This window comes from Thalassophryne amazonica, chromosome 3 (assembly GCF_902500255.1).
Source record: "Thalassophryne amazonica chromosome 3, fThaAma1.1, whole genome shotgun sequence".
Taxonomy (NCBI): Eukaryota; Metazoa; Chordata; class Actinopteri; order Batrachoidiformes; family Batrachoididae; genus Thalassophryne; species Thalassophryne amazonica.
The window spans coordinates 76714174-76732445 of NC_047105.1; the positions used below are offsets into that span (position 1 = coordinate 76714174).

The 18272-nt window shown below is 41.1% G+C and overlaps 1 protein-coding gene and 1 pseudogene across 6 annotated transcripts in view; one reads left to right on the plus strand and one right to left on the minus strand.

Annotated features, from left to right (window-relative positions):
* ankrd52b (ankyrin repeat domain 52b) overlaps positions 1-11031 on the minus strand; it is a 118962-nt gene extending 107931 nt beyond the window's left edge. For all 6 annotated transcript variants that reach the window (XR_004559616.1, XR_004559617.1, XM_034166855.1 and 3 more), the window contains exons 1-5: positions 10895-11031; positions 7888-7971; positions 7185-7263; positions 5432-5502; positions 4601-4801 (exon numbers count right to left, since the gene is read on the minus strand). Coding sequence is in view for 4 of the 6 variants with exons in the window: in XM_034166855.1 (XP_034022746.1) it covers positions 4601-4801; positions 5432-5502; positions 7185-7263; positions 7888-7971; positions 10895-10921 (462 nt within the window). In the remaining 2 variants the exon portion in view is untranslated. The remainder of the gene's footprint in view (positions 1-4600; positions 4802-5431; positions 5503-7184; positions 7264-7887; positions 7972-10894) is intronic.
* Positions 11032-14849: 3818 nt separating this feature from the next.
* The window catches only part of LOC117507794, a 33801-nt pseudogene continuing 30378 nt past the window's right edge, over positions 14850-18272 (plus strand).

Consider the following 18272-nt stretch of genomic DNA (forward strand, 5'->3'; position numbering starts at 1 on the left):
TGTTTCCAGTGTGCGTTGGCCTCTGCCAGGGCTGCCCTTTGTCACCGGTTCTATTCATTACCTTTATGGACAGAATTTCTAGGCGCAGCCAGGGTGTAGAGGGGGTCCAGTTTGGGAACCACAGAATCTCATCTCTGCTGTTTGCGGATGATGTGGTTCCGTCGGCTTCGTCAAACCAGGACCTTCAGCATGCACTGGGGCGGTTTGCAACCGAGTGTGAAGCGTTCGGGATGAAGATCAACACCTCCAAATCCGAGGCCATGGTTCTCAACCACAAAAAGGTGCCTTGCCCTCTTCAGGTCGGTGGGGTGTCCTTGCCTCAGGTGCAGGAGTTTAAGTTTCTTGGGGTCTTGTTCATGAGTGAGGGACGGATGGAGCATGAGATTGATAGACGGATCGGTGCAGTGTCTGCAGTGATGCGGTCGCTGTATCGGACCGTCGTGTTGAAGAGAGAGCTGAGCAGGGGGGCAAAGCTCTCGATTTACCGATCGATCTATGTTCCGACCCTCACCTATGGCCATGAGATTTGGCTCATGACCGAAAGAACAAGATCGTAAGTACAAGCGGCCGAGATCAGTTTCCTCCGCAGGGTGGCTGGGCGCTCCCTTAGAGATAGGGTGAGGAGCTCTGTCACTCGGGAGGAGCTCGGACTCGAGACGCTGCTCCTCCACGTCGAAAGGAGCCAGCTGAGGTGGCTTGGGCATCTTTTCCGGATGCCCCCTTTACGCCTCGCTGGAGAGGTGTTCTGGGCACGTCCCATCGGGAGGAGGCCCCGGGGAAGACCCAGATCACGCTGGAGGGACTACGTCTCTCAGCTGGCTTGGGAACGCCTCGGGGTTCCCCTGGAGGAGCTGGGGGAGATGTGTGTGGATCGGGAGGTCTGGGCGGCTTTGCTTGAGCTGCTGTCCCCGCCAAAGGCGCAATTTAGAACTAGAAATTGGGGGGGACAGAGTGCGAGGCCCACAGGGCCGAAGCCCATAGGCCGGGGGTCCGCTTTAGGCCCCCAGAAGCCAACAGTTTCTAGATTTTTTTTTTTTTTTTTTTGCCAGCTTGCACTCGACCGAGACGGACGCACTTTTCTCCTCTCCCTCCCTCCTTATCTTTCCTGCTTCTGTGGCGTGTTGTCTGTGAGGCTGCAGCTTTGCTCTTCTGGAAACGACAAAAATGGATCTGTTAAAGTGGTCTCTGAACGCAATTGACACTATTTTTTCTACAAGACATTCGGGAGCGGAGGACCCGACCTGTCCTGCTGGGACGCATGTGATGGGTTACGTGATGGACTCGTGGAGGAGATGGCAGGTCATGTGCCTTTACATGCTTTCTGTGGAGGACGTCGAAGATGTGTACATATTCGGCTTAGTGGTGACCGGCTTTCTGATGTGTGGTGCGGGCACTCTGCTGGTTTACCGGAAAATCAAGAAAGTGGAAGCAGCTTTGATTGGTCGTTCCAAGCTGCCCTATATGATTGATTCGATTGGGAAGGCAGTGCCTGCGCAGCGTTGGATGACATCTCGAGGATCGCAGCCCTGGAAACCCGCTATGACCGTCTGTGAAGACCACATTCTATATTCAGATGCATTGAGAGCCACTCTGTTCTCAGAACTGTGGAATCTTTCAGGCGTCTGTTAATCTGGCTATTCATTTGGCTTCCCAAATACAGCTGCACTTCAAGGTCGCTGTGATAAGAACCTCCTCAGAAGATCAACACTTAAGCCTCGCTCCCTGGTCTTCCCCCCTCCCCTCAGCTTCTCCAGCTCTGACGTGAACTGTGAACTGTCCAGGACTTTCTCAGACTGCGCAGGGCTGTTCCTTTCCCCCTCCAGACTGTCAGACAAGGCCGTCGACGGCGCCGAACTGGCTGCCTTCCGGAGTGTTCTGATAAACTGGTCCTTTCAAATCTCGGTTGTCGTCCTGTGTCCTTGTTTTGTCTCTGTGATTATTGTTTTTTTGTGCTGATGGGGATTTTTTTTTCCTCATTGCCGCTGTGTAATGCAGCAGCTATGAGGTTTTTTTTTTTTTTCTTCTCCTTTTCCCTCGTGTTTTGCTTTCATATATATGTTTTATGTACCGGGCCGGCCTATGTGTTGTGTGTGTTGTTTGTTATGGGTCGGTGTTGGTTTGCTCAGCCCTGCTGTTGACCAAGGCAGGGATGTACATCTGGAGCTGGTCCCCGGGCGCCTTTTATGGCGACCTCTGCTCCTACTGGCAAATAGGATGGGTTAAATGCAGTAGCCACATTTCATTGTGCAGGGTTCTGTGCATATGACAATAAAATTTCCTTGATTCCTTGATAACCTCAGATGCATTCTGACCATCCAGAACAGTAGGGATATAACTACTTTATTCTGAGAATAGCCAGCATTGATTTTATTAACATCCTGGTATAAATAAGGTATCACCACGTGTAGAACTCAAAAAGAATGATAGGTTGAGTTCTCATTAAAAAAACAACTGCCATGTGGTAAAATGTATTCATAAATATGAGAGAGAACAGGCTCTTAATAATTATTAACTATCATATACTGTATTTTTTTTCTCAAGATTTGTTTTTGCATAAGTTTGAAAAAATAACAGATCATAAGTTTAGGATAAATTACTTGAATTTAATTTTCGAAGTGGCACTAATGACAACACTCATACTGAACATAATTTTGCTTGCATATACCGATTTCGGAGATCAAGCAATAATTGCAGATGGGCTTTCTGAGGTCCCAGATAGCTTTTCTGATTTCCTTTTTTAATTTTCAGAATTTAGTAAATTAGCATATGATACATTGATAGTGTAGACACTAGTCCCTAGAAGCAACTATTTCTGGTTTCAAATCTGGGCAAATGTAGTCCCAGAAAATTCCGAATGTGACAAACAAGAAACAGGTGTTGTAAACAAGTCTATGCTGCTAAAAATAAAAACTTGCAGAAACAAAGATACTATTCTGACATGGTTTGCACATAAGACTGGCATAGCATGTTTCAAGTACACACATATATGTCAGAAGGTGGGGGGGGGGCATACATATTCTGTCCCCCCTGGTTGGAAAGGTGGGGAGGACATGTCCCCCCCATCCCCCACCAAATTGCGCCCATGGCCCCCCGCGAACCGACCTAGGATAAGCGGAAGAAAATGGATGGATGGATAATCGTAAACAATAGAAAACTGACACTATTAAAAAAAGTTTGTTTTTTTTTGCTCATCATTATCATAAAATTTAGCAATAATTACGCTCCTTTAAGCCTTAATGGAGACCCCATTACTCCTCGTGCAGACACCCCAGTCTCGGGATCCCACGGGTGAATGTGACATAGCCTGGCTGCCTGTCATTATTTATTGTTCCTATAACAAAGGACAAAAACTAACTTCTGATTCTCAATTGTAAAATGCTTCATTGTACTGTGTATGGGTTAGTGTTGGGAAGTGGAACTGTCTTCCTCGCAGGAATACTCACAAGTTTATTCCAGTGAGTTATCGAGTTGAGAGGAAAGTGTTCCTGTTTCAAGACCATTCCTGCCCATACTCTATGTAAAATCAACATGTAGCGGCCCCAAATAGAAAAAATAGAGAAGCTGAAGGCACTTACTTTACAGTTGTGAAATAGCATCAAGTGTTGTGTCATATCATGTTGGATGCAATGTCTGAAACTAATAACAGAGTAAGTACTTCTTTCTTTCAGGTGATCAAACACCTCAGACAGAAATCACTGTTGGGTATATTTTATTACAATCATGTTAATCTGGCTTGCTTGTCATCAGCTGCATGTCCAAAGTACACCATGAGCTTTTCCTTTGCAACAATCCAGTGTCTGTCCACAGTAAAAAAAAAAAAAAAAACTGATTTCTAACCAAACAGCATGTGTGATTTTTCCCCAAACACTGAAATGTTTTAAGTCATAGAAAGTTCAGTAAACGTGCTAATTACTAAATGTTCCTGGCATTATGTCAAATTACTACAGATCACTTATCATTTAGTGCAGTATGGCAAATTAGTGATTTGGACTGTTTCTGTGTGACGTTTGCATATTCCCCCATGTTTGCATGGGTTCCCTCTGGGTGCTCCGGCTTCCTCCCACTTCCAAAGATGTGCAGGTTAGGTGAACTGGAAACTTTCAATTGACCGTAGGTGTGCGTGCAAGTGTGGATGTATTTGTCTTTATGTATGTGGCCCTGTGATAGACTGTGTCCAGGGCGTTCTCCACCTCTTGACCTATTACTTCTGAGACAGGCTCCCAAACAAGTAATTTTACGAAGTCTAACCGGTAGTCTTCTGGGTTCATTTGTCCTGCGTTGCAGTCAACTGGTAAATGGGAGCAATGCTTTGAGCACAATGCTTTTGGACACCATCCTTATCATTCCATCCCCATGCACATTTTTTGGGTACTTTTGGTATTCTCCAACACAAAATCACTTAATCTTTTACTTGCCTACTCCACTAACTCCATTAACCGCCCCACATCATTTATTTGTTATTAGGTTTTTCCTCATAAAACATTTAGCATCAATGTTCATTACTAATCTCAAAGTTTCCTGGTCATAGCCTTCTTACTGGTCCTTTCAAACAACTGGTACAATATTAATAATTAGGAAGATTAGCAATTTTACATCTTACCTCTCCATGGCCACTGTGTGCTGCATGATGTAGTGGTGTCCTCCCTGACTTGTCTGCATGATCCAGGCTGCACTGATGTGGCATTAGGGCTTCTGCACAACCTATAGCCCAGTTTGCGGCTGCCACATGCAAAGGTGTATACCAGAATTTGTCCCTTGTGTTCACATCTGCTCTGTGCTTTAGTAGCAGCTCCACTGCCTTCTGAGTGCACAAAAAATAAATTGCAAATTGTTAACAAGAGTCATCAAGAGATGACATATCCCCAAGTCCCCATAACTCAGTAAGACAAAGTGCTGAGCGATGATCACCCAAGTACACACTTATGCTAAATATGAATGAAATTGGTAAACTGATTCTTGAGATACAGAGCTAACTAGGGTGGCAATGACGATATTTTGAATATCTTGCTATAACCTTGAAATTGATACCAAGGTCACCATAATCGAATGGTGTTGGGGAATCACCCAAGTACACACTTATGCTAAATATGAATGAAATTGGGCAACTGATTCTTGAGACAGAGCTAACAAGGGTGGCAATAACAATATCTTGCTATGACCTTGAAATTGACCCCAAGGTTACCATAATCGAATGGTGTTGGGGGATCACCCAAGTACACCGTTATGCTAAATATGAATGAAATTGGTCAACTGGTTCTTAAGATATCACACTAACAAGCGAAAACAGACGGACATGATGATCACTATATCACCCCACCCCCCCCATTTCATACCGAGGATAAAAATGATATTCAAAATTAGCATGTCTCAGTTTAAACTCTTTCAAGTTTGATATTTTTTAAAAGCTCTATGTTTTGAAATAGAAACTTACTCCATTTCTAGATGCAGCAGCTCGATGTAATGGAGTTAACAAACCCTGGTCCATGTTGTTAATAACTGCACCTGTATGAGAGACCAAAAGCATAGTTAGGCCTTACATTTTAATGCTTATTATGTGACTATGGGTATACAAAGGGGTATCTTTAGTCTCCACACTAAGGAGGCTCTTCATGTTGCAGAGACAAAGTAAGAAACTCAGTCAACAACATGGCAATGCTCCAAGTGTATAACAGGTATATGCATACCTGGTATATGGTATTTGCATTTACTTTGTGTGTTTGTAACTGAATCACTACATTCAAGACTGTGACAGGTTTAATTCCAAGAGGCATATTAATTTAACATTTATTTAACTAGGTTAGTCCCACTGAGATCGAGACCTCTTTTGCAAGGAAGACCTGGACATTTACAAAAGTTTCCAATTCACCTAACCTGCATGTCTTTAAATATTGAAATATTAGGTTGCTCAGCTATGCTGCACTGTGTACACCTGATGCCTTCAGATCTCAGTGAAGCAGAGTAGGTCCTAATAAGCACTCAGTTGGGAGACTGCTTACTAACACCAGGAGCTGCACACATCTTTCTCCCAGTACAACTCGAGCTGCACCAGGAAGGACCTCCAGTGTAAATCCCAATGTGGCACTCTACTGCATCAACTGTGATGACCATGAAGAACTACCGGTGTCACCGGCCGAACGGTCCCCTCTATAAATTGTTCCACCCTGCCTTCACTGTGCCTTTACTGCGCATGCGTCTGAAACTGACTCAGAGTCTGACTCTCTACCCAAAGCGATCAAAGGGAATAATGTGATTATTAACCATCAGATGACAAAGTAAAACCTCTTAAATCATTCTAAAGTCAGTTTTAAGCAGAAACAAGTGTTTTTTTTTTAAATAATTCCTTTTATTCCGACATGTTGTCAAACAAAATAGTAAAAATCTGTACAATCATTGCCATTTCCATTTTTTTTTTTTAAACACACACACACACAATGAACTTAACCACACACCCATCCCACCCTCCCACTTACAAAAAAAAAAAAAAAAACACTCTTGAAGGACACTGTTCCAGATTAGCAGACAAGGAATACTTGACACCTGACAATTGTAGAAATGACAAACTTAAAATGCACGAAGGTGAGGAACTAAACACATAATAATAAATGAAAAATAAATAGTAATATGTCCAGTGCTGTTATTGAGCAGACATACAGTACCTTGCACGAAGAAAAAGATCGCCACTAAATTACATTCGGCAGAACTTTGAGTCCTTCTAAATATGAAACAAGGCCATTTTAAGCACAAATGAGATGATAATCAGTGAATCGTTACTAACGCACCGTAATGACGTAGGCGCAGCAGATGTGCTGCTGTGGTGCTCTGATTGCTTCCCCATGTTTTATTATGAAATAATGCTGAATTTATGTGGAAATGATTGTTGTACAAAAGCTTCAGATATCTGTCACTGAGATACAGTAGATGATTACTGGAGTGCAGTTTTAAGCAGAAACTAAGTGATAATCTGTGAATCACTCCTGACGTTCAGAAATAACGCTGCTGACGCTCAGAAATGATGCATGCACAGTGAAGGCAGAGCGGACCGATTTCTAGGGGTAACCGTTCGATCGATGACACCGACAGTCAAAAGTAATAAATAAATAAATAAAATAAGGCTGCTCAGCTGATGATAGACCTCTGATATGGAACAGACATGAAACATACTGATTTATTGATGTATATTAGACCTGAGGTGATAAGGAGGTTCATAATGTTGATGTCACCCAAATAAGCAGCAGCGTGCAGTGGTGTGCTTTGTTCTTGGTCCTAGAAGAAAAAGAAATATATTTTTTTTTTTTAATCAATAAATCAGTACATTCAGTATACAGCCAAGCTAGGTCTAATGCCATGTCCAATGAGTAATAACCAAGGTGAAAATGGGACATGAATAAAAAAAATAAAAAAAAAAGAGAATGATACATAAATCACAATGCCAATGATTAGAACAGAACGTTTTTATTGCCATAGCAATGAAAACAATACAATGGAATTTAAAGCAGCACTCCTTTCAACACTCACATGCACATCTAACATATACACAAAACACAGTAATCATTTTATGCAGTCTTAACAAAAGCTACATCCTAGGAGAAATGTTTTTGATAGCCAGATTTTCTGTTTTTGATAGTTTTGCATAAATGCACATTTTCATCATGTCCTTGAAACATTCTGTAAAACATTATGCATTCCATTGTATGGAAGTGCTTTATTTCTGTCACATGCAAATGATGATGTATGTTGTATTTTGTTACTGTAATGAGCACTAAAAACATTTCTAAGCACATGCCACAAGGTTCTGCCTAATGTTGTACATACCACAGTTCACATTAGGCCTTCAATAAATTTACAAAAAAAGTGCCAGTTAAATTATCTTAAATTGCAGTATATTACCTGTGAATTAACATCTTCATTATGATTCAGCAAAAAGGTCACTTCCTCAACATTTCGACTGAATATAGCTTGGACCAATGGAGACTGAAACAGATGCCATATAAAACAAATGACCAATATGAATAACAACATTAAAATTGCTAATTTATGGCATTTTTTTTCCATGACTAAAACAACAGGAAAAAAGTTATCTGATGTATGCAGTAGACAAGCACATTGTGTTGTACAGCGTTGATTAGGTTCAGGCATTATACAGTGCATCTGGAAAGTATTCACAGTGCTTCACTTTTTCCACATTTTGTTATGGCACAGCCTTATTCCAAAATGGAGTGAATTCCTTCTTTCCCCTCAAAATTCTACTCACAACAACTCATAATGACAACATGAATAAAGTTTTTTTTTGTAAATTTATTAAAAATAAAAACAAAATAAGAAATTACATATATAAGTCTTTACACTGTTTGTTCAGTACTTTGTTGATGCACATTGGCAGCAATTATAGCCACGAGTCTTCTTGCATATGATGCCACAAGCTTGGAGCACCTATCTTTGGGCAGCAAAGACAGGTGCACCTCTCAAGTTAGATCAGGTTGGATGGGGGACGTCAGTGCATTTTCAGGTCTCTCAAGAGATGTTCAATCGGATTCAGGTCTGGGTTCTGGCTGAGCCACTCAAGGACATTCACAGTTTTCCTGAAGCCACTGCTCTGATATCTTGGCTGTGTGCTTAGGGTCACTGTCCTGCTGAAAGATGAACCGTCGCCCCAGTCTGAGGTCAACAGTGCTCTGAAGCAACTGTCATCATTCTGTATATTGCTGCATTCATCTTTCCCTCAATGCTGACTAGTCTCCCAGTTCCTGCTGAAAAACAGTCAGCTGTGGAACCTTATATGTAGACAGGTGTGCCTTTCCAATTTATGTCCTATCAACTGAATTTACCCCAGGTTGACTCCAATTAAACTGTAGAAACATCTCAAGGAAACAAGATGCACCAGAGATCAATTTTGATCTTAATGGCAAAGGCTGCGAATACTTAAGTACATGTGATTTCTTAGTTTTTATTTTTAAGAAATTAGCAAAAATCTAAAAAAAAATTTCACACTGTCATTATGGGGTATTGTGTGTACAATTTTGAGAGAGAGAGAGAGAGAAAAAAAAAAGGGAATTTCATCCATTTTGGATTAAGGCTGCAACATAACATGTGGAAAAAATGAAGTTCTATGAATACTTTCCGAATGCACAGTATGTGCTGTAACTTAGCGCCTTCATCTGGAATTTTTATTAATTTTCAGGTAAAATAATTTGCGGTTAACACTGAAATAAAGCAGCATGTGTCTTGCATTGATCTGGTTAAGAGATGTCAAGAAAATGTGATAAGCCAAAGTAAAGTGTAACAGTTTGTAAACTATTGGCACATCTAACTGATCTGAGCACGATAATCTCAATGTAATGACGTAGTCAGCATTAGTAAGGTTAAATACATCAGTTAAAATTTGTCCTAACATTTCATTTAATGTTATTTAATTGGTTAAACAAGAAATTTCATTGAACACTATTCAATACTTTGTGAATTCGTAGGGCAGCAGGTAAAGTACTTTTATCTGTTGAGTAGTAACCAACCAATCCTTTAGTTTACTAAATAAGAAATAAGAATCAGATAACTGTCCTCAGCATAATCATAAAATGTCAATTAAAATGTAACACATAGCAACAAAGTACAGGAAAAACAGTGAATTCTCACATCGGAAAGCAGAGAATGTTTGACATTTCCTTGATAATTCAATAATTAATCATATAACCACCATTTCATTTTCTGTTAAACAGCTAATGAATAAACAAATAATCATTACAGAGCCATTGACTGGTGTGCTTAGTAATTATAATTACATAATAATATAATTTAGCCTTTTATTATGTTCCGCCAAGGATGTAATAAAATCATCAATATTTATTTGTCTGTCTGTCGGATTGTTAGCAGGATTACATCAAAACTACTGCATGGATTTTGACAAAATTTTCACCACAGATCAATATTAGGGCATGGAAGAACCCAATAAATTTTGGAGGTGATCCAGCTCCGGATCTGGATTCTGAATCAAGTTTCACTTTATATAAGCTTTGAAGGATTACCGTTAGCAGGATTATGTCAAAACTACCACATGGATTTTGACGTAATTTTCAACACAGATACATATTAGGCGATCAAAGACTCCACTCAACTTAACTTTTGACCCCTGTACAAACTGAAAGTGACCTTTGTCGCCATGCTTGCTGTTTTTACCCCACTCCAGAGCATTCAGTCACAGATAATCCAAACTCAACTCAGACACATAATGTGGCATACGCGTAGCTTTCAATATGACTGGAACATTTTTTTGACCCCTATGCAGTTCTTCAATTGACCCCTACTTGGTCCACTATTAAAAATTCAAATGGCTAACATTATTTTTCTAAAATATGTACCAAAAGGTATACACAGTCAAACTTCGGTGCTTGTAACCGGATTTGAAGGATTCCTCTGCAAATATTCTGTTATCTAAAGCTACTTCACGGATTCTCACCAAATTTGCACCACAGATAAATATTAGGACATGGAAGATTCACTGAATTTTGGAGGTGATCCGGATTGGAATACATCAGAAATCTCTGACTGCTCTTGTTGTCATTGTATTGTATATATGCACACTTAGTTATGCAATGAAATATGGATCAGTTTTAAAAGCTGAAAGGATGACGTCATGACTCTAGAATAGTTTACTAGTCCATTTTTACACTACGTGTGCTAACAAATTAAGTATCCACATCACAAAACTAAATTATATTATAATTTAATACTAATTTTAGTGTTACTGAGCAGGCATTTTCTTAAAATACTGTGCGACAAACTTTTCCACCCAGCTGAGTGGCAGACGTAGAGGAGATCACTCAGCAACTTTGGCACTGCTAACAGCTAGCCTTAGCTATAACAACACCGTAAACCTTCTTTGTTGTGCTGCTGGCTATGTTACCTGGTCCATGATGTTTCTTAACTCCATTTTCTGATCAGTTTGGAAGCTCGTCCTTTCTTAGTATTCACTGGATATAAAATTTATTTGTCCAACATGAGCTAGATAATCTAGCCTTAGCAGCTTCTACTTCTTCTTCTTCTAATAGATTCCGGCAGGCTATACGCTGGCGTAGCATAATGCTGCCCCCCACAGGTAATAGTTAAATACTTTATCTTATGTTAGACTCTCAAATAGAGGTTGGTGGAATGGAGGAACTTAATCACAGCTTTGTCCACTAAATGCGAGTAACTGCTCTCAGAAAAAATTGACCTAAAAGAAAACACAGTCAATCCACAGTCTGACAAATCTTTAAACAATTTCCGCCTATCACTAGAATACATAGGACAGCACATTAAAACATGATGAACACTTTCCAACTGACCACACTGACACAACCCATCTGGATGTTTTCCAATCACTTTTAAATATGCTGCCAACCCACAATGCCCCAGTCTCAATCTAACCTTGGCAGCTAGAGGGCTACAGCCACAGTTGCCAGAATATCGCGAGAACACAAATGTCATTGTCCTAAACTTTAGGTAATTTCAAACATTCCCAAATCTTGTTTCTATAATAATAATAATAATAATAATAATAATAATAATAATAATAATAATAATAATAAATAAATAAATAAATAAATAACTGGTTGACTTGAATTCCTTCTTAAGTGTGATTTTGATGTAAATAAGCATCCCCTTAAGTTATCTAACTTTCACAACCAGGCAAACATTTAGTTTAACAAAAGCATTAATTAAAAAATAAGTTAATCTTTTATATTAATGGATTTTTTTACACAATTCCTGCATGTTTTGCAAGACTGTTGCAAGGTAAGTGTTTCTAATAAACCGTTTAATTTCATGACAGATATATTGTTAAATGCCAACAGTATTATGGATAATAAATGTTTACATAAAACTAAAACTTATTGTGCCTTTAATTTAATTGTATTTTATTATCTCTATGAACCTTGTGTTTGAAATAAACTGAATGAATTGAATATATTGCCCTTCACTTTTGTAACTAGTGGAATAACCAATTTGATAATGTTAGTTGGGAAATTGTTTGGACATACTACAACAGTTATTTGATGAGCAATAAAGTAAATTAAGTGTACTTTAATATTATCCATTCAGTTTATCCAACAAATTACTATTGAAAGAAATTCAGAAGTGAGTCTTTTCTGAATCATTTTCTAACATTGACAGAATCAATTGTACGTACATTTATTTTTTTGCATTTATTTTAAATTTTTCTGGACTGAAGTTGAACATATATTTGAAATGTTATGTGGGACTAAGATAAAGTTGGAAAAAAGGAAAGCATTTTTTTTCCATGACAAAACGGACAAAGACAGCATTTTTATTTTGAATCTGCTTTTTGTGTATGGAAAGTGCTACATTCACAAATGCAAATGGACTAAAAGGACATTTAAGATCCACCAATTCAAGACTGACATCACGCAGTACTTCTGAAACAATACATGGAATAATGCACCAACAAAGCTGTTTGGCATGTAAATATGCACAAAACCTTAACTTTGATTGCTTGTGCCCTTTTCTCTCCCTCTATTTTTTTGTTGTTGTTGTTGTTTACTTGTTGTTATTGTCCACTGTGTTCCATGTTCTTTGACGTCTGAACTAAATAACTATTTGAAGATACAGGCTGTTGGAATACCTGCTGGGCATTGCTGCCTGACGCACCTCCACCAGTGCACTCTATGCAAGTGTGCTCCCCCATACACCTATGGGCAGGAACGGGTCATCAGCTGGGGACCACGTCACCGATGTTTCGCTCCTTTAACCCCAGTACATCTCTTGGTGGCGGAGCGATGGCAGGTGAAGACCCCCTGCTGATGCCCTAGGTGTTCTGCCCCCACCCCCTATCTCTCCTCCGTAGCCATAGCCAGAAGCTGCCCTTCTCCACCTCCTCTGCTAGCTCCTTGATGGCTTTGCAGCTCCCTGCCCCTGTAACAGATGAACTGTTGAGGAGCCCACAAAGCCCCTACACCCCACCTCAACGGGGCATGTAATGGCTTTCCAGCCAGCCTCCTGACACTCCGCCGCCAGGTCAGCATACTTGGAACGCTTACGTTCATTAGCAGCCTCCATCCCCTGTTCCCATGGGACAGTTAGTTCTACCAGCAGGATGGTCTTGTGTGGGACTGACCACAAGATCAGGTCTGGCCGGAGCGATGTTTCCACTATCTCCCTGGGAAACTGGAGCTGCCTCTCCAGATCAACCCTCATAGTCCACTCACCACCGGGTGAGAGGAATCTTGATGTTACTCTCTGGTGGGTGAGTTTGGGGTTCTCCCTCCTCAAAAGGGATGGGAGGTCTCGCTGGGACAGGAGGTTTGCTGTTGGCCTGTTGTCTGCATGCCTCTGCCACCTCTGCCAGCTTTTTCAGCACCAGGTCATGCCGCCACCTGTAGCGGCCTTGAGATAGTGCGGTCTTGCAGCCTGAGAGGATATGCTGGAGGTCTGCATTGATGGTGTTGCACAGGGGGCAGCTTTCTTCCATACCAAACCATAAGTGGAGGTTTCAGGGACAAGGCAGGGTGTCGTAGGTGGCCCTGATAAGGAAGCTGAGTCTGGCCTGGGGGATCTTCCACAGGTCAGCCCATGACATGGGCCTTTCTGTGACGCCTTCCCAAGTCATCCAGCCTCCTTGACGGCTTTGAGCCACCGCTTTGACATGTAGGCAGTCTTGCTCCGTCCTTGCCACCTCTGCCACCGCCATGGCTCTTCTTTGTTCCTTGGAGGCCTTGGACTAGAAGATGAGGTCCTTGTCTCTGCCCAACCCTGCTCGACCCTCCTGGACTCGTCCAATGACCTCCCGGTGTTTCAACCTGCTGACGGCCATGTCAACCTCCTCCTGGGCTTTCCACTTCCTCCCTGTTCGCACTTGAGAGCCAGCTGCTCTCACAAGCTGGTCAGTGGAATCCCTTAGCTCCAGCACCAGTCGGGCCTTTTCCTGATTGTATCCATGGCTGATGGATTGAAAAGGCAGTTGCAGCGTGAAAGGCATCTTGGCAGTCCCAGCCACTTCTTGATGTACAGGTTTGCTAATCTGTCCATCTTATCTGCCACTGAGGAGGGGACTTCACACATTTTCAGCGGCCACATCACCCTTGGATACAGCATGAGTTGGTAGATCCATACTTTGTACTTGCCAGGAAGCTGGCTCTCGCTGATCCTTGCCAAGCCGTCGGCAAACTGCTTCCTCACTGCATCCCCCATCTGCTTGTCGGAGAGGTCTGCCGTATAGGCACTATATGAAACATTTGTTTTCAGTGAGATGATGTAATTTGTGTGCACTTTTATTAGTTTTCTTTTATTTGTCCAATTTTGTTAATGGGATTTTTTTATTTTATTTTCCTCATCAAAAACTTTTATTTAGTGATCAAAACTATCCAACCGGATAAATGCATATTGTTATGGCCCAAGTGATTAACATTTTTAATTAGATACACTTTTTACACTCTGCACCAATATTGTGGATGTTCAGTTGATTGAAAAAAGATAAGATCTAATTCAAATCCCTTACTACCCTTTCTCATTCAGACACATTTATTACTCGTTGTTTATTCAATTCATTTTTTTATTTTTTCATGAAAATGCTCGTTGATCGTTATTCTTCATTTTGTGTTCATGTATTTCTAATCATTTGCACGTTGCACACTGTACTCAATTTTTTGTTTATGAATTTATCAAGATCACTTTGACAGACATCTTTCACATATCACAATTTTACGCTGATTTCAGGTTTTCTTGTACTATAATTATTTTGAGTTAATGACGTTTAGTGATAACGTTAAAAATGCCTATAAGACAAAAATGAGGGTTCATACGACTCATGATGAAGGCGTTGCAGTATCCAATCAGCATGTTTGTAGTTAAAACGCATGCGCACTGAGCCGATAGCTTACAGTTAGCACGAGACAGTACGACTTCAGAGTTAGTTTCAAAATGTGTGTATTTCTATTTTAGTTTCAAAGTACTCGTATATTTTAATAACTTTAATCGTCATAATAGAGCAAGTTCTTTTATGCTGTTTCCAAGTATATGCTGGTAAGCATGTATTTTTTTCTTCGTCAAACTTAATCTTGTGTTTACAGCTAACACGTCAGCTTGGTCTTAGCGCTGATAGCGTTCACAGAGATTATTATAATTATAGTTTTTTTATGATTTGCTGATTATAACATACTTGGTCGTCTTCAATTTGAATCCTGCCACATAGTCACAATAGTTATTTAGAGGGCTTTGTTGTGAGAGCAAATATTTGTGCTGCGGAGGACGTACTACACCCAAAAAACAAAACCGTGGCTACAGGTACGTGGATCCCCAAACATGAATCAGACAGGAGTAGGAATTTGTGTAAGGTAAAGCGAAATGTGGCCAAGGCTTAGAAAAGATGAGCTGGATCAATGAGTTAATGTCTTTTTTTTTTTTTTTTTTTGGTCATCCATGTAGAGGAGGTGGCTAACTGTCACCCCACTCTGAAGCTGTAGCCAGATTCAGTTTTTGCCATGATCCGCGTTTCTCAGACTGTTCTTGAAGTACCCACTTGGCTTCCACATTTGCTATCTCTCCCTGCTCTGTCACAAGCTGATTAGCTCATTCAATTAATTGTATGTTAGTCTTGATTGGCTGTGCACCTGACTGCGCTAATTAGCTTGTGGCAGAACAGGGAGAGATGGAAAATGTGTAGGTCAAGTGGTACTTGAGGACTGGTCGATATATATAAATTGCCTTTAGATTTTCCAAGTACCTTTCCTTTGCCTTCTTGTCTTGGTATTGAGTCTTTAATTTGCTCTTCTCACAGTCCATTTGCAGTTTCTCTCGTTTTCTTTTTTCTCTCCTCTATCATTTTGTGTCCCCCCCAAATGGTGGCGCCCCCTACCAAGAATGTAATGCTTCATGATGTAGTCTATTGTCTAATGCATATAGGAAAAATTATCAAGATTGTGGTGTTTTTTCACTTGCCTGATATTGCAAAGATTCCATCTATCCTGTCCGTGTCTCTTGCATTTATTATAGAATTGGTTACTGTAATTTTGTGTTTTCTGGTCTGCCAGGCACAAGTAATAATTTTAAATAAATAAAAAGTTGAAAGGACTGTTGCAAAGGTGTTTCCAAATGAAAGATATCACAAAACAAAAATCTTGACCAATTCATAACCTGAATGCCAGATTGTTTAAATTGAAAGTGGTTAAGGGAAAACCTTATTTCCTGAAATAAGTGTAAAACCAAAAATGGGAAATCTTATTGTAGATAGAGGTCCGGATAGGACCGAACCGATACAAGCGGTGGACTCAAATACTGCAATCAAAGAAGAGAATGTTGTGAATGATAAATAACTGAAAGTGCTGTGCTGCGTAACACTGAACGTCTTTAACAACAAACATTTCACTGTAGGCTTAAAGCAGGAATGTTCACAGTTCAGGAATTATTCACAGAGGTCAGCATCAGCGTGTCTTATGACACAGTTCAATTAAGCTGGACTTTGCTTCAGAATTGACTTGGAAGTTTTTAGTAGTTCTGCATAACAGTTCATACAGTTCTTGGTAATGCACAGTCACAAACAGAAGCAGGGTGCGACGCAGAATCTCTGAAACTCAGTCGGCAGGAACTTAAGCCCCTTTCACACTGTGTATTCGTAGAGCTGCTTTTTGTGGTGTATCGTCTACATCGAGTTAAACAGCTCTCCGCCCACTTTTAGCAGCTCTACGTCGAGTTTTTTTCTCCAGGCGCAGCAGTATGCTGAGGGCTACGCGCGTAGGATGGAAGAAATTAAGCATGTTTAATTTTCTTCCGCATAGAACGCTGGACACAGTTTTAAGCAGGTCTGCGCAGCACAGCGTTACTGCAGGCAAGTCTGTGCATGTGCAACACGGCGCTCCTGTACGCAACAAAAAACTGAGTGCGTGCATCCAGAGGAATCCACTGAGAACATGATCACACAGCCCACAGCGCCTGTGTGTGATCACAACAAGGAATCGAACCTCAACTCAGAAATCCACAAACACAACAGAAACAGCCTCTCTCTCTCTCTCTCTCTCTCTCTCTGTGTCTTATCAAACAATAAGCGCTGTGACTCTTTAAAATAAAAGCCTCGTCGGTGCGATCATCAGATGTACTGATTGATCAGGTGTGATCAAATCAGTGGACCTGATCGGCACAACCAGAGGTTTAAAGGTTTAAGTCACAGTGCTTCATTCACAGCAGCCTTTACCACAGCCAGACTCTGCAGCATCTGTACACAATGAAAATGACCCACCAAGACAAAAATAATAATAATAAAAAAATAATAATAATGTTAAATGACTGTTTCTGAAGTGCACCACACCATGCAGTAGAGAACAGAGCGCACTTCCACAGAGGCAGAAAATAGCAGCTTTGACCACATACATTGCAGTAATGCAACTGTAAAAACCTCATGATACACTCCACTGTTTTACAAGTGCAGTGTTGTGTTCTGCACAGCCGGCTGGAGTGAACTGGGTTTAAACAGCGGCAAGAGCTACACGCGACTTTCTGCACACATTAAAAAGTGAACACACGCAGCTGCAAGCAGATCTATGAACACGGAAAAAGGCTGAGTACGCGCGCATTTTGGGCGTACTTAAATGAAACACAACGCCGCAATACGCAGCTCTACGAATACGCCAGTGTGAAAGGGGCTTTAGCTGAACGGAGCAGAGCAGCACGCTTTGAGAGAGTGCAGATGGGCAGCGGCACAGCTGCAAGTTCCAAAGTGAGGTTGTAGTGCAGGTAGTGACATGGAAGCCAGGAGACATGCACCATTGAAGCTGCGCAGGAAGGTGTCTGGAAACATCAAAACGTCAAAGAGCTCTATTACGGAAAATAAAGGAGCCAGGTTACCTTGAGATGAGCTGTGGGAAGCTCAGATGTCAGGGCGCATGGAAGCGACAGCATCGACAAGGTCATGGATTTCTCATGGAGAGTCAGTGTAGAATCTGGTAGGATCAAGGTCATGGAATGGAAGAATCTGGCAGTGACTGAGCTCAAAGCCGGGGTTTAAGTAACCCGCTCCTGATCAGGAGCTCATGAGCGTCAGGTGCGAGTAGATCATGAGCATTAGGTGTTCCTCAGCTCTGCGCCACCTGGAAGGAAAACAGACAAACAACACACAAGAGGAGACAAAACGGGAAGGGGAGAGAGGCAGACAAAAGGGTGGCCACAACAAATCTGACCACATTATGCCAATAATTGCATAATGTGGTGGCATAATGTAATTGCTTAATTGCTTTCTTGTTCCTTAGAGATCAGATTTCATGGTGGATATAAAATACTAAATGATGTTGGCCCTTGAG